The 15,696-nt window shown below is 44.1% G+C and overlaps 2 protein-coding genes across 4 annotated transcripts in view; one reads left to right on the top strand and one right to left on the bottom strand.

The window, feature by feature from the left end:
• Positions 1-7,526, bottom strand: part of lgr6 (leucine-rich repeat containing G protein-coupled receptor 6) — a 39,835-nt gene extending 32,309 nt beyond the window's left edge. The window contains exon 1 of the mRNA XM_084366398.1: positions 6,995-7,526. Coding sequence (XP_084222524.1) covers positions 6,995-7,239 — 245 coding nt within the window. The 5' untranslated portion in view covers positions 7,240-7,526. The remainder of the gene's footprint in view (positions 1-6,994) is intronic.
• The window catches only part of LOC311265076 (uncharacterized protein), a 60,963-nt gene that overhangs the window by 28,835 nt on the left and 16,432 nt on the right, over positions 1-15,696 (top strand). The window lies entirely within an intron of this gene.

Here is a 15,696-nt window from a genome sequence, read left to right as displayed (position 1 = left end):
TCCATTCTCCCGAGCTAATCCCTGCTAGCATCGCTGTATCAGCACTGTTCTGTGGGATGCTTTGATGCTGCACAGGGGGATTGGATCGGGCATTAACCATCATTAAGTCAGTATGTGCACGTGTGTGTGTGTGTGTGTGTGTGTGTGTGTGTGTGTGTGTGTGTGTGTGTGTGTGTGTGTGTGCGTGTGCGTGTGTGTGTTCAAGCAATACATACACACATACATCCATGCTCAAGCAACGTGTTTCCTTCCTTGTGTGTAATGTGCACATGGGGGTCTTGATGGTGCCTCTGTGTGTGTGTGTGTGTGTGTGTGTGTGTGTGTGTGTGTGTGTGTGTGTGTGTGTGTGCGTGCGTGCGTGTGCGTGCGTGTGTGTGTGTGTGTGTGTGTGTACGTTGTTGGAGAGGGCATTAAGTATCATTAACTCTTACTAGTCATCACCTGCACACTGCCAGCCCCACTTTAGTCGGCAGGCCTGGCCAGCGATCACACAGATAGGCAGACGGAGACAGACAGACCCATGTTGAGGCACAGGGGGGAACTTGGAGAACCATGTCCTACACGCACTGCTATCAACACCCATGTAAACATTGTCCTTCATTTCTAGTGCTCACTGTTTCTTTTCTGTTCAAAAATAGTATTGGGATTTATTCAGGAAATTAAAAATGAGTGGAAAAAGGGTAAATAATGCTAAATCTTATTTACAAGAAAACATTTGCAGGAAAAACACTCATGTGGGGACTTACTGTTTGAAGTGGAAATCATATAAAACTACAATGGCACTCAGTAGAGCGCATATCTCCGCCAAGTCCCAACAGTCCCCTCTAATTCAATCTGGCCTAATCCAATATCAAACTTGATAGCCCTGTATCAGTCTAAATTTGACATTGCTTAACCGGTGAAAGCGTAGTAAAATAACACAAGTAAATGAACTTCGGCATCAAACTAAGTGTCTTAGAAAGAGGAGAAAATAAAGTAACAAAATAGAAGACAGACGATAAACTATACTAAACTATACAATCCAGAAAACGTGAAGATATAAGATCAAGAGAAAGCTGAAGACATTGTGATGTAGAGGCTCTTGGGTGGGTTCCAGGGGGTAGGTCCCTTGCAAAAAGTGGGGATGATTTATTATTATAGATTTTTATTATTATTATTGTTCCATCCACAAGTATCACATTGACAGAATGAATGACTATTTTGGTCATGTGTTTCAAACACCTTCTGGATGCGATGGGAGACCACGGGGCATAATTTTATCAAATGGGTGTCCATGGTCTCATTTGTGCCAGTTTAGTGTTCCTTGATGTGAAAAGTTTGAGAGCCACTGATATAAAGTCTGTATCTAAAACAAGAGGAGCAAAAACAAAAGAGGATCTTGTTTTCTGAAGTAAACTGTCTTCCATTTGCAGGAAACTGAGAGCAACTTGGCGACATCTAAGTCATTAATTTGATTTTAAACAAAAGTGTGGCATTTAATTGGTGAAAACAGATAAAAAAACAAAAAAGATCAGCCTTGTGTATGTCTTGGCTAAACATAAGCACTTACACTGGCACAAAGCTTGCACAGTCACAGGTCATGGCTGCACATGTGCATCGACACATATGCACGTATACGCTCCAGTACAGTTAGGGACATTTGTCGTGGCCTGGCCCAAGATTAGACAATGCCTTCTCTGTAGTGGGAAAGGGAGGGCTGGTGCACTTGCACAGATTCATGCACACACACTCACACACACAAACATTCCCATGGATTCCCAGGGTTGGAGAGGGGCTGAATAGGAATCTGGGCCATGCAGGCATTCTCAATCCTCTCAATCAGAAGAAGCCCTTCACCCCTCGGCCACACGTCACAGGGAGCACATTCCTAGCCCCCGTGTCACACTCGTGTCACGCTGCCATCACACGAAACATACAGACCTGCACATTGGTCAGTGGGCACATGTCTGACCCTGACAAATACCAACCGTTATCCACATGCAGGCTCATGTGCACATCCAAACACATTCTACCTCCACCTCCTCCACCCTAGTTCCCTTCAAGATCTTGTGTCGTGATTGCTTTCTGCTTCTTTCTAAAGGACAGGATATGGAGTGGCGGAGCACACTATGGCCTCTGTGTCTTCTCTGCCTGCCTCTCCCGAGGGAATCCTCATTGTTTCCATTGTCTTCCTCTACCTGCCTACCTGCCGTCTGTCCCTGAGCGACATTTAAAAGCCTCCCAGGTTGCTCTCAGGAAACCACAAACCGCTGCACTATCCAACGCTAACTGCCTATCCCTTCTCTCCAACACCCTCCTGGCATAAATATCACTTTTGTAGCAGGCCCGAGTGGCTTTTTTCTGCCGGTGGGGCCTCCGGGGATTTTAAGGAAACACTTCACGTTTGGCGAGGAGGAAGGAAGGAACAAAAGACGGGCAGATGGATCGGAGGAAGGAAATAGTTGATATACTTTTTAAGCAGAACAGATTAACTATGATGACATGTGTCACTGCTCTCTTCCTGTCTATAATCAGAAGTGCGTAAGTCTCCTCTCCAACTCTGATCACATCTGATGGCTGGATGGCTTATAGCCAAAGCACCTCCCCCAAACCAACACACACACACCTTGAAAACATTTACACCACTCAGCGCAGGTACACACCCTTCACTTCTCTCACTCTGCTGCCCTGAGCTATATATGCCTTCATTTTGACTTTCTAAGAGGCACACATCAGTGAGCGTACATTTACACTTAGTGCTGCATGATTAGCTTCAACACCTGCTCCGAAGACACACACACACACACACACACACACACGCTCAAGCACTTAATGTATGGATTCTTGGTCTATGTGAAAGAGGCCAGAGGAAACAGGTGAGGAAAGGAGAATAGGTGTGGGGGAGGAAGATAGACAGAGAGAGAGAGCGAGGGAGGGGAGGGCAGTTGAGGCGGGGGGAGACGTCTGGAGACGTCTGGAGACGTCTGGAGCCAGGACACTGATGCTGGAGCTGATAGCTGCTGTACAGAGGACCCTCCACTGACAGTACACACACACACACACAAACACGCTATTTTTGTTCATTTTTCCCCTCTCTCTCTCTCTCTCTCTCTCTCTCTCTCTCTCTCTCTCTCTCTCTCAGACATGATGTTTACAGTGTGACCCCCGGTCGCTCATGATAGGAATCATTCCATCAACATAATGGCTAAATGACACGCACACGACTGTTGCTGTCACGGTCACCGTACAGGGACAGGATGTTGTCTCCTGTGTGTGTGTGTGTGTGTGTGTGTGTGTGTGTGTGTCATTGCCTGCTCTGTCCTCCAAAATCTTCCAATCACAATTTCTCTCTCACCAATTTTTAATCGTTTCCTTTCTCCTTGACAGTTTTCGCAGCTTTTCTTCATCCTGCCTCTCTTCATTTTTTATGCACTCTTGTTTCACCTTCACTGGCTAGGGAAAAAAAAAAAACCTTCAGCAGTCTGGGTGGTCTTCACACACACACATGCGCACACACGCGTGCACACTCACACACTCCTTGGTTTTCCTCTGTCTGGTAATGCGCTAGCTGTGGTTTCCTGGCCTCGGCCAAAACACCGTTAGAAGTTCACCACACTCACCGCTACCACAAAGCATCACCTAATCGCTGCTCAACTCCAGTCACAGACCCACATACGATGCACACACACACTCTTTTCCTCTTACGCACACACTGCAGACTGCTGAGGCAGGATGGAGGGTGTGTAAACAAAAGCACCTAACAACCTTAGAAACAGTCTCACAACAGCCAAATTATGAACAAGTTAATCATTTTCAGCACGATTAAATATTTGATCAAATTCATCCTCAAAACAAATACGGAGTAGCGTGTCACTAAAGGAATCGCTAACTGCTGCTAAGTGTAGCTGCCGTTGGAGAGTTAGCTCAATTAGCCATGCAGCTAGTGTTTGTGACTCGGAACTCATGACACAGGGGAAGTGTTGTTGTTTGCATCGCTAGTACGGGAACTTTGGACCAGGACAGGCCGAGGCTAGCATGCTAACTTAAAAATCCAGCCTGTAAGAAAGTTGATTCTTCTGAAGCTCATTCCCAACTCGTCAAATACTGACACTTTGGGACGCTGGGATGCAGCCAACCCGACCCTGAGGAGTTGGGATTGAGACTCAAAAATCACCTTTATTTCAAAGTGGACGTCATAATGACAAAACTGTTATTTCTTCACATTGTGTTGATAATTTCAGTTAATCTTTGAATGTTTCTTTCTTCTTGATTCTTACATATTACCCCTTTAAATATGTAGAAGTCTGTCAGGAGGACAGCTGACTTGTTCATTCTCTCCCACCTCTCATGCAGCTACACATATGACAAAACCAACCTTAGGTACTGTACATGGTGTTCTTTAACTCAACATACGCACACACACCCTTGGGCACTGTCTTTCCTCTCTAGTCTGATATCAAAGAGAAGGTCTTTCAAAGCGTCTCACATGACAGCTCATTTCATGTGTTGCCCACGGAAACGATTATTGTCATAAATCTCTACCCACTCTGCTCTGAGTTGCTCGGAGCATCTTCCGAATAGCCGAATTCCTTCGCAGAGTTAACCTGTATGGAGCTTTTTTTTAATCAGTTGGTGTTTCATTATATTTCCACCTACACACGCAGTGAGGTCGTCCAGATGTGCAAATAAACACTAGAAAAATGAGTGAATCATAGCATTCATAGCCTGGATTGCCCTCTTGGTCACTGCAGCTCGTACAGTCGCGCTCACTTTGAAGAGATCTCCGATGACACGGGTGAATGATGTCATATACTTTCACAGCGTTGTGTGGATGTGGTTTGTAATGTGGACCGTTCCCAAGCAAATCCCTGTGACCTCGGCAGCCTACAGTATGTGCTGGGAGGCTAATCCAGCCTCCACAGCACAGCGGGGCGTGCTGGACACTTCAACAGATCCTGGTGAGGATTGGAGCGGCTCTCCGCTGTTGTAACCTTTTATCACCCAGGACGAAATGAGAAACTGTAGCCTGCTGTGCTGAGCTTTCAGTTATGTGTGTGTGCATGTGGGCCGGGTTTTGTTTGTGTTCGATGATTTTTATCAGCGAGGTAAAAGAGAAATCCGTGATTCTCTATCTTCTATCTTAATTTGTTGCGGCATCTCTCCTGCTATCCCACATTCCCCTCTTCTTCTTCTTCTTCTTCTTCTTCTTCTCCTTCTTCTTCTTCTTCTTCTTCTTCTTCTTCTTCTCCTCCTCCTCCTCCGCGCTGCAGTGTGTGTGGGCGTGTGCGGTTGGTCGCTGAGTTTATTTATCTTATTCTAAATCAGCCCTCAAACTCACTAATTGGTCCAGTTCCACTGTTAGGTAACGAGGGGAAATGAACAATTACTCTTGAGTTTGTTGGGAATGATGTGTGTTTGTGTGTGTGTGTGTGTGTGTGTGTGTGTGTGTGTGTGTGTGTGTGTGTGTGTGTGTGTGTGTGTGTGGCAGTTAAAAGCAGTGTAGACTTTCAAAGAGGGACTCTCATGTCACCACTGTTTTTATTTAAGAGGAGGCTCAACACTCTCCCTGTCAGATTCGTCTCAGATTCGTCTCAGATTCGTCTCTCTCCTTGTGTGAGTATGAGTGAGTGCGCTGTGACGGGCCCTGTTGTCGAGCCAACCGCCTGATGTTCTCTTAGGTAGAGTGATTCCTGGATGAGAGTAAGAGGCCGTATTTCACCTCCATAAACTCTACATGTGTTTTAACTTCAAAGGAGCACAGTGAAACCTGGCGCCCGAGAGTCAGTCATCATTCACACAGAATTGTCTCCTATCGAGCCGTTTGCTACGTAAACAGTTGATCTTTCCTCCCCTCCCTCTGATTTCTGTCCCACCACTCTTGTAATACTCGCACAGCCCCTAGTGAGCAACTGCTCTATCACACCCTGTTTCCTGGATTTGACTTCTATCACTTCAATATCAGTTATCACAAAGTGTCTCTAATCTGTCCTCAGAGGCTTACGCAGTGGAGCAATTCGTCAGATCTGGCTGCACGCCACAGCAGGGTGGTGTAAGTAACTGCTCAGATCTCCTGTCTTTTACATGATATAAGTCTCTCATTGCTTGTAAAAAAAAAAAAATCCTGGTGGGGAAGTGGGCTTAATTCCTGCAGCTCATTATGTTAAAAACTCATGATGAGTAATGTTAATGACCGTGTTTTAAATTTGTATTTACAGACGTGTCACTTCTCGGGCCAGCCTTTCAAACACGCGCCCACCAATCAAAATTAACTTTTCTTCAGTAAATGCAAATAAAGTCCATCAAAGAGGCGATTTCATCAGGTTATTAACCAAAAGAAAATAGAGGATTACGTTTGTTTTTTTCTGGGTCACATGCTAGCAATTTCTATCTGTTTACACACTGAGGTTTGGCATCATAGACCAGTGAAATACAGATTAGTGGCATAAAACTGCTCATTAAATCTCACACACATTTAGACATCTGTGTTCAAACACTTCCTCTTTCAAACACATGCGTGTGTCATGTGCTCGCACACACACAAAGGCATACACATGAGCGCACACACACACACACGCAATCTCACGCTGGGTCTCCAGTTGGCGCTCGGAAACCTGATACTGAAAGAAGTGGTCCAGTAATTTTGCCATAGTGGTCAACGCACACACACTCTCTCTCTCTCTCTCACACACACACACACACACACACACACACACACATGTTCCCACTCGGTCCTGTCCGTTTTTATGTACATGCGGTTTCTGCTGCTGTTTCCTGGTCATACATCACACCGACTGCTGCCTTCTGTCTCAGCTATAATTCAGCAGCGTGTATTTTCTTGATTACAGATTAATTATCAAAGCAGGCTTTTATTTTTATATATGAATTCAATTGGCATTAAACCATGATGACTGAAAGGGGAAGTGAGGAAGTTTAGGAGGAGAATGACTGAAGAAAAGGATGAAGGATGAAGAACATAGCGAGAGGCCTGCAGGAGGAAAGTGAACCTGTTACTCACAGGTAAGTGGTGAGAGGGCTGAGGTTGGTTGGCAAAGATGATAGTCCCAGCTCCGAGCAGTCCACCATGACGAAGATCCCATCTTCCTCACACTGGCACGGAGATGGGCACGGCGGTGCCGCCGACCCCTGCCTCTCCTGGATCCGTCCGTACCCCCACACTCCGGGGGCGGACCCCCAAACTCTTCCAGCCACGCAGAGGAGCAGAAGCACAAGCAGCATGTCTGACTGTCCACCTGTCTGCATCTACACCTGGAGGGATTTCTGCCTTGTCACACTCGCTTTTGTCCTCTCTGAGGCAGACTTTTGATGAAGTGAGAATGATCCAGTGTTTCCTTGCTTTTCCTATTACTCCTGGCTCTCTTCTGACTGCCTTCTTCTCCTGTGCAGGTTGTCCACTCTGTCAATCTGTGCCTGTCACCGGATCTATGTCTTCATCTCTTCACCTCTCAGTCACCACTTCATCCCCAGGCCTTGACTCTGCTGTAACTTCTTTCCCCTCTTCCCTCTCACTCTTCCCTCTCCTTTCTCACCGTCTTTCTCCCCCAAACACAGTCACTCTTTCTCCCTCTCCCTCTCTCTCTCCTTGTATATATCTCTTGCTCTCTCTGTCTCTCTCCTTACCTATTGTAGAAGGAGCGCATGAGTTGTGAATGAGCCACCCTCATTGGCCCACAATTTAGGGATGGGCTGGAGCATCTCCGGAAAGTAGGAGGGGCCCGCGATTCTCAAACTCTCCCCTCTCTTTCTCCCTCTCTTCCTCTCCTAGCTGTTTGCCTGGAAGCTCAATGTGAAGAGAAAGAGTGAGTGTTTGGTTTGACGAAGAGGGGGGTGGCTTTACAGTACAGTGAGACAAGATTTCTCCTTGTGGGACCTTATGAATGGAACTGAGAGAAAATGAGAGACAGTGTTTAGGGTAAAAATGGATGATCAGACTGTAGAGCAGAGTGTGTTTGGCTGTGTGAGAGAGATGCAGAGGGTCAGAGTGTGTGACTGGGAGTGACTGTTTGGAGGAAATTGGAATTCTGACACTTCAGCACCCCTCAGTCCCCAGAAAGAGCAGAATCCAGTGTCTCGTAAGTCACACCTTCTCAGGTTTCTGCTGCTGGAATGTCGCGATCGCACACACGCAGGAAACACACACGCACCCATAGAAAATAACAGATTATGAGCGACTGGCGCGAAGGAGCTCACGTATCCATTTCACATACACACACTCCGGTCTATAGAGAGAAGAGTGTGGATTTGTGAAGAAGTGTCAGCTGCCTCGGGCTAAAGCCTATCTGTGTTTCATAGTCTATCTGCGCTCACTTGCAAGCTTTCCGCAGAATCTTGAAAATAATCTCATCCGGCCTCACTTTTCTTTTATTACAACACATGATTCCTGCTTGTGTAGACTTAGTGGTGCAATTAAAACTTTCCTGAGGACAAATGATAGTCGTATACAGCCAGATAATGCTAAAAAGTTACTGCTTCATATGTTGCACAACTAAACCATACATGCAGTGGAGCAGAAGCACAAGCAGCACCTGTAAGTAGGTGATGTTGCATAACCAGCTAATAGTGCGTTCAATAATTATATCAAATAAAGGAAAACTGGCTTGCAGTTCAAAGCAGCGCCGACTTTATTCATAAGCCCTTTTTGAATTTCAGGCGTATCTCCCAGCAGTAAAAAGCTGCAGTAGGGAGCGGAGGTCATGAATTTTCCCAACAGAAGTGTATCACAGTGCAAACACTGCACAGATCGATGATTGAGCTAGAAATTTAGAGGAAATCCTTAATGGGGTTAGCTTCAAATCACACCCCATAACTCCAGTTTTGTTGATTGTCATGTTTTACCAGAAGGATTACGCGGTCTTCCATGACTTGATAAAATCTCACAACCAAGCGACTCGTAAAATCTTTTCAAACCCAACTGGATTAGCTCAAAAATGCACAGTAGTCAATGTGGGAAAACTTGGGCTGCTCTCTTAGTTCCTGGAAAGCCGAGGCTGGAGGAGCTTTCATTTTGACAGCGGCAGTTTGTTACGCGCACACAATCGTGCACATGCAAAGCCAAGAACAAAGATGCAGCGTCAAAATTTATGACAGGCAAATTCCCAAAACGGGCCTTGAAAAATGTTGAAACTAGACCTGGGATAAGTGCACGGTATGCTGTTTGAAAAATAAAAACGATACAGTTATAAATGTCTTTGAACCCAGTTTGAGTTTGTCTACCCCTCCGGCCGGTCTGTCTGTCTCTCCGTCGCTCTCCTCTGTCTTTCTTTCTCCACCATTCTCTGTAGGCTGAATAGTTTCTCATTAATTAATTAACATTCCTATGCCACTGTGTTTTCTGAGGGGCCTTTGTTATGGCCCCACAAAAAGTCTTTCAGAGCTGTTCTTCACATAGTCTCTCTCTCATGCTCTCTCTCTCTCTCTTTCTCTATCCGCTCTCTCTTTTCTTCCTCTTTGTAGTGAAATGCCCATGTTGCTCTCTCTGTCTATTGTCAGTTTAAAATGTGGCGTGCATTGTTTTCAAATGACGTTTTTCTCCTCTGCACAAGCACTCACAACCTCGGACGCAAACGGGCAGATACGCAGACGGTTCAGAGGAACACCTTGCGTGATCTCACAGTACACCCATGAATAGCGCACACACACACTCACACACACACATTCCCACAGGCACACATGCACAAAAACATGCAGATGCTCTTCATACACCTGCAAACTCCACCTCTCCCCTTCTCGGGCGCAGAGCTCTGTCATCTTTTTAAATGCTCTTTAATTGTCTGGCCCCAGGGGAGCCCTAAAACACACATACTGTAAAAACTTGCATGTCTGGTCTCCTGCCTGCCTCTCTCTCTCTCTCTCTCTCTCTCTCTCTCTCTCTCTCTCTCTCTCTCTCTTTATTCTCATTTTTTTTATTCCTGTTCCCTCAGTAACAGACATGCACATCAACACCATTGCGCTCTGCTGTTAGAAAAGTTTGCACGTATTTGTTCAAATCGCACCTGTTCTGACAGTTCTGATGGATGTGTGCGAGGTTAAATGTGAGTCCGTGTAATCCGGTTTTCTCCTATGGGGGGACTGCAAATTCCCATATCTGTCTAACCCTGCAGCAACTGATTTTCAGCTGAGTAGAAATGCGTCTTTAAAATTAGTTAGTTAGAAGACATTCGTATCCTGATGCACAGGTCTAATATGTATTTGAATGTGCGCCTGAAAGCATTAAAGGGCCGATATGTACGAATTTTAGTTGAAAATATTTTTTAAAATTGCTAACATTATCGACAGATTGTGATAAATAGCAGTTTAGGCATTAAGATGTCTATGTTTTGTGTTGCAGGGATTTCTACTTAAGTTAGCATGCTAACCAGCTAGCCCCGGCCCGCCCTGGTCCCCAAGCTCTCAGTACAAACTGCTAGCTGCATAGCTAACAGAGATAACTACCTACGAGTAGCTACAGTTAGCAGCCCTTAGCGGTTAGCTCCTTCACTTCACTTAGCTATGGAAGTATTTTTATTCCGTTCTTGAGACATGGCAGTGCAACATTGCAGACTTTGTGAAAAAGGACCCACTCCCTCTCTAGATATAAAAGGCTCATACATTAGTGAAAAACACAATTATGAATATTATATTTCATTTCTGCAAATAGATCAACCCAAAGCCCTGAACACTCAAAGACTCGTCCCTACAGGTGCAGCTACATCAAAAACGTGTGTTTTGGGCAAAAAACCACGGAGTGCCTGTGGAGCGGGGCTGGCCATCACACGTTACTGATGGAAAAGAAAGTGCAACTTGGGCTAGGGTGAGGCGTGCCGCACCATAGGAAACAATGGCTTTGGTGGCAACGCGTCTCTAGAGATGTGTCTTGGTGTGATTGGCTGTTAAATCGTACACACTGGACCTTTAAAGGGGCATTATATCGTTTTTGGAGAAGAAATTCAAAGTCAGAATTTTAATATTTACATTATTAATGAGGTAATAATACAAACTCAGAAATATTCATCTTTTCCATAACTGAATACACAAGTTGATCTCAGAGGAAAATAAGGTCCCTAGAACACAGTTTGAAGCTAGAAAGGTGGCAGGGTCCGCCACATATAAACAAAGTAAATCAGTATGAAATTGTGTTGCCCTTTAAGGTCAGTTTGTTTATTCAGACATGAAAAAGAAGACATTTTGTTTATTTAGTTTGTTTAGGCATAAAAATTAAGTACATTTTTTCTCTTCTGATTAAAATGTCTTCCCCAAAACTACATAGAGCACCTTTCAAGGCATTGTTCATAACGTTTTCTGTATGAAAATCTCAATACACAATATATTTTAGTTGTGTATTTACATTATCTCAAATGTCTCAACAATGTTGAATCCTTGAGAAATCCATAATTTTATAGGGTAACCTGTCAATGTCTAGACATTTTCCCATCAGCTTACATTGTGAAGAAGGGCTGGAACATGGATACATTTTTTTGAGTGCCACAAACACAACGAATGCCTTATCTTATCATCAGAATTTGATCCATTCTGTCCAATAATATTTGGAAAGTCTGGAAGAGATGCACGATTGAATCATTGTATCCTCATTCATGTCAGTGGGTGGCTAAACTTTGAAAATAGCTGTCTTGGCTGGTGGAAGTCTCTGCACATCAGGCACTTTTAATTACAGATGTTTTGATGGGTTTCCAGTTATGTAAAACAGAAATGATATGCTGTGGAAGGCAACTAGCACACCTGGTTGATTATGACACTTGAACTCTTTATCTAGAACATTTTCACTGCTGAGAAAGCATATTATTTACCTGCGACAGTTTATACTTAAAACAAGCAGCACATGCAGGCTTTTTGCTCAAATTGTGCAAAAATGAAACACAGTCTTGTATCATGTGTTTTTGTTTTGTGGATTGTGTAGACCAATATATCCATTCATTTAGAGCACTGACATTTAAACGCTGCTGTAAGCGTTGTCATCGTTTTAGCTAACTTCCTGTCTGTTTAGCAATCCCCTCCTTTCTCTCTTCATCACCACACGTGCACCACTCTTTTTTTTTTTTTTAAGGCAGCTCTCGTTGCGTATCTCTTTTCATCAAGTGTTTTTTCGTCGTTTGGCCTGTTGGGTAGTATAAGCCGTCATCGGGAGCCCTGGAATTGGTAAGTTTCCCTGTTGAATTAAACTGCATCAGGAGCCAAGGTGTGCAACACTTTTTTTCACTTTCTAGCTTTCCCTGTTCTGCCATTGCCTGTGTAGGTACCAGAACACGAGGATCCGGCTCTCTTCGTGTTCTCAGAGCAGACAGGACCGCCTCTTTTTGGAGTTCTCAGTCTTGATTAGATAGAAAGTAAGTGAGCAGGGATGCCAAATCATTTCTTTTCTCTTTCATTGCATGCGCAAAGGGAGGATACCATCTTGTTTGAATGATGTGACTGGATAATTTTTTTTTTTTTTAGTTGATTGCAGGCGGAGAGAGAGATCGACTGCTGGGTGAGCAAGACTGACTTCTGAGAAATCAGAGCTTGTCTCGACAGACACAGTCTATATGCTTTCAGGTCAGGCAGGAATTTTCAGCTCTGCCTCCCATCTTGCTTACATGGTTTTCTAGGATCGTGTGTAGGCTACAGGGCTGGGGCAATGTTCTTTATTGTGTGTTTAATTGTTAATGTATTATTCACAAATAAAAGTAAAGAAAATACGTATATGTTCTCCTGGTCATTTAGGATGGGCCAGCTGTACAAGTAGGCCCAGGTCTATTAGACCCACTCACAACAACGCGCACGGTGTGCATGCTCAATGGGACGTGTTGCACATATACCCCTTTTCAAGCAAGACGGCTCAGGTGCTGGGTCGGAACCAGTGCTTACTCTGGAATCAATTATTCTCCTGTGGATAATTATGTAATTATTAACACTATACTGTGCTCATTGTTAATACATTTTTATGTTCGACCCGTTGGCCACCATGATATGATGCTTGTTTGTTTGATATTGTGATCAAATCAAATTCTTCTCGGGGCCCCGGAAAGGCTAGGTCCAGTCCTGGTTTGAATGAGCGGCTCCGACACACGGTTGTGTGCAGACATTCGTACGTGCCACTGAAAAGTATGTGTGCACTCATACTCTCCCTCTCTCTTCTTCTTTCTCACACTCGCTCTCTCACTCACACACGCTATCAAACAGTCTGCATCACATCAAAGCCAGGGCTCCCTCCCTTCTCCTCCCCCGTCCTCCCTGTCTCCGCCGTTCTCTCTGGGCTGTAAACACTATCCAAGCAACGGCAGCCTTGAAGACACAAAGACAAGTAGCTACCTGACACCTGACACTAACTTGAGAGCACTCACCGTGGTCTACCTGGGAATAAAACACACACACAAGGCTACCTGAGCTCCTCGCAAGAAGAACAGACAAAGTCGCCTTGCAATCAACCCCCCCCAACACACACACTCCATCCCTCCTCACCCCAAACACTCTCCTCATCATAAAACCCTATTCCCGTACCTACCTCTGCACATCCACCACCGACAGGAGTGTGTGTGTGTGTGTATTTGTGCACACTTGTAGATGCATGCGCTCGCAAATGTGCCTGTGTCTGTCTTTGTGCATGCCTTGGCTGTACAGAGGCAATTGAGGGCTAACTCAGGTATACTCAGCGGAAGCAAGTGAGACGCCGTGGGTCGCCGGTGGCAGCAACCTAGGTGTGTACTCAGGCTTTTCATGTGAAACCACCTGAAAGCCAACAAAAGGTCCCTCCGTCCCTCCCCCCGTCCCTCTCTTCCTCTCTGCATCTCACAGTACAAAGGAAAGAAATGAATGAAAGAAAGAGCAGCAGAGGAAGGGGGATGAGGTAAGGGGATGGGGATGCAAGGGTGGGGCAGGGTGGGGGAGTGGACAGAGGGGGGTGCTGGTGAGTGGGCAAAACAGGGGTGGAGGTATTTTCCCCCTGTGTTATGGGACAATAGTGGGCCTGGGGACGTGGTTAGTCATGGCACTCCATGACTAGCTGGTAGGAGCACTTCACGTCAGGGTGGAAGTTTATGTTCATTTCTGTAAAACACCTTCAGAATGATTTTTGATTCAGCATTTGTATGTTGATGCTGTATTTCAAATTAAAAAGTTAGAAAAACTCAGTAATTTAGCGGCACCGCACAACTGGACTTGAACGTTTTCTTCCTTGTGTCAGCAGCATGTCGTCCTGTGTAGTTATTCAGATAAACTCACAATTACACCAGTTTAAAGTCTTTGTGTGACCTTTGAAATAATAACTGACAACAGTCAAAATGTCCCCTTACATTCCAGCAGTGGGAATGATTTGTTTTACTTTAGGGAGGCACAATTTACGATAATTTACCGGCTATAATTTCATTCTGTTAAAAAGGGGAAACATTTTACAAGTTTTTGAGTTTTAATGCCACAAATCCATTTGGAGCTATGTAATATCAAATTAGCCATAATTTCTCACTCCGTCTCCGCCTTTATTTTTTTACCCGGTATTGGCTGTCTTATCAGTATCAGCCATTAGAGCAAGGTAATTATATATCCCTGTTTGTTTAATTGTAACCTTTTTCATCGTCGAGCATCAATTTTTACTAGAGTCCGACACATTCAAAATTTTTGAGGCCGATGCCGATACCAGTATTAAAGAGAAATATATTCCCATATTGATATATGCTCAATGTACACTTTATTATTTCAAAGTATTTGTTGCATAAACATGACTTAAGGTAAAGTTAATTGTTTAAAATGACATCAGTGCACTGACACAGTAAACTACACTGCAAATTAAATAATTATGTATTACAAAAAGCATCTTCATCTGCATTATAATCTCTAAAACAAAAAAAAAGATTCTTTAGATATTTCAGTCCGAACCAACTGACTTACAAAGTGGTAGAATTGGTGCAGTAACTAACAATAAACATAGGAGGGAGCTTGTCCCACTCTGTATGTAGTTTTGGGGAATACATTTCAATCAAAAGAGAAAGATCTTCAATGATTTGTTTTCTGTCTGAACAAACTAAATAAACAAACTGACCTTAAGGAACAACACAGTTCCGTACTGTATCATACTTTGTTTATATTTGGCGGACCCTGCCACCTTTCTAGCTATAAACAGTGTTCTGGAAACCTTAATTTCCTCTGAGAACAGCTTGTTTATTCAGTAATGGAAATAAATATGTCTGAGTTTGTATTATTACCTCATTAATAATGTAAATATCAACATTCTGAGGTAGAATATTTCCAAAACTACATAGTTCCCCTTTAAGAAAGTATTGTTATGGCATTTTCATTGACACACGTCAACAATATATCTGTTTACTAAGCAAAACAATTCTCTTTGATGAGGGTAGATTTCTTTACAAGCACAATACCCAAACACTTTCCCTTACATTAAGGTGTCTCTGTCATACCCAGACAAAGTGTTCTTGTGTTTTGATCTGCACTCTGCTTGTTTTCTCAGCAGTGCCAGTGTGATATACGAGAGTTAATATGGTGAAATAGGCCGACTAAAGCAGACAGGTCTGCACCTGCACACAGCCAAAGAGAGAGACACTCCAGTTTGTTTGATGCTATTCTGAGCGACGCCAGTGGCGCTGCAATCAGTGGGTGTGTGTTTCTGGGTGAGTTTATCGGTGTTTGTCTATGTGACTGGTACACCTGTAAATACGAACTATAAAAAGTTGATTGACCTAGAAATAAAGTGGTGTTCTCTGTGGGAAAGACTGC

Source organism: Pagrus pagrus, assembly GCF_965226575.1.
Source record: "Pagrus pagrus genome assembly, chromosome: 11".
Lineage (NCBI taxonomy): Eukaryota > Metazoa > Chordata > Actinopteri > Spariformes > Sparidae > Pagrus > Pagrus pagrus.
This window is presented reverse-complemented; position numbering and strand designations above follow the sequence as displayed.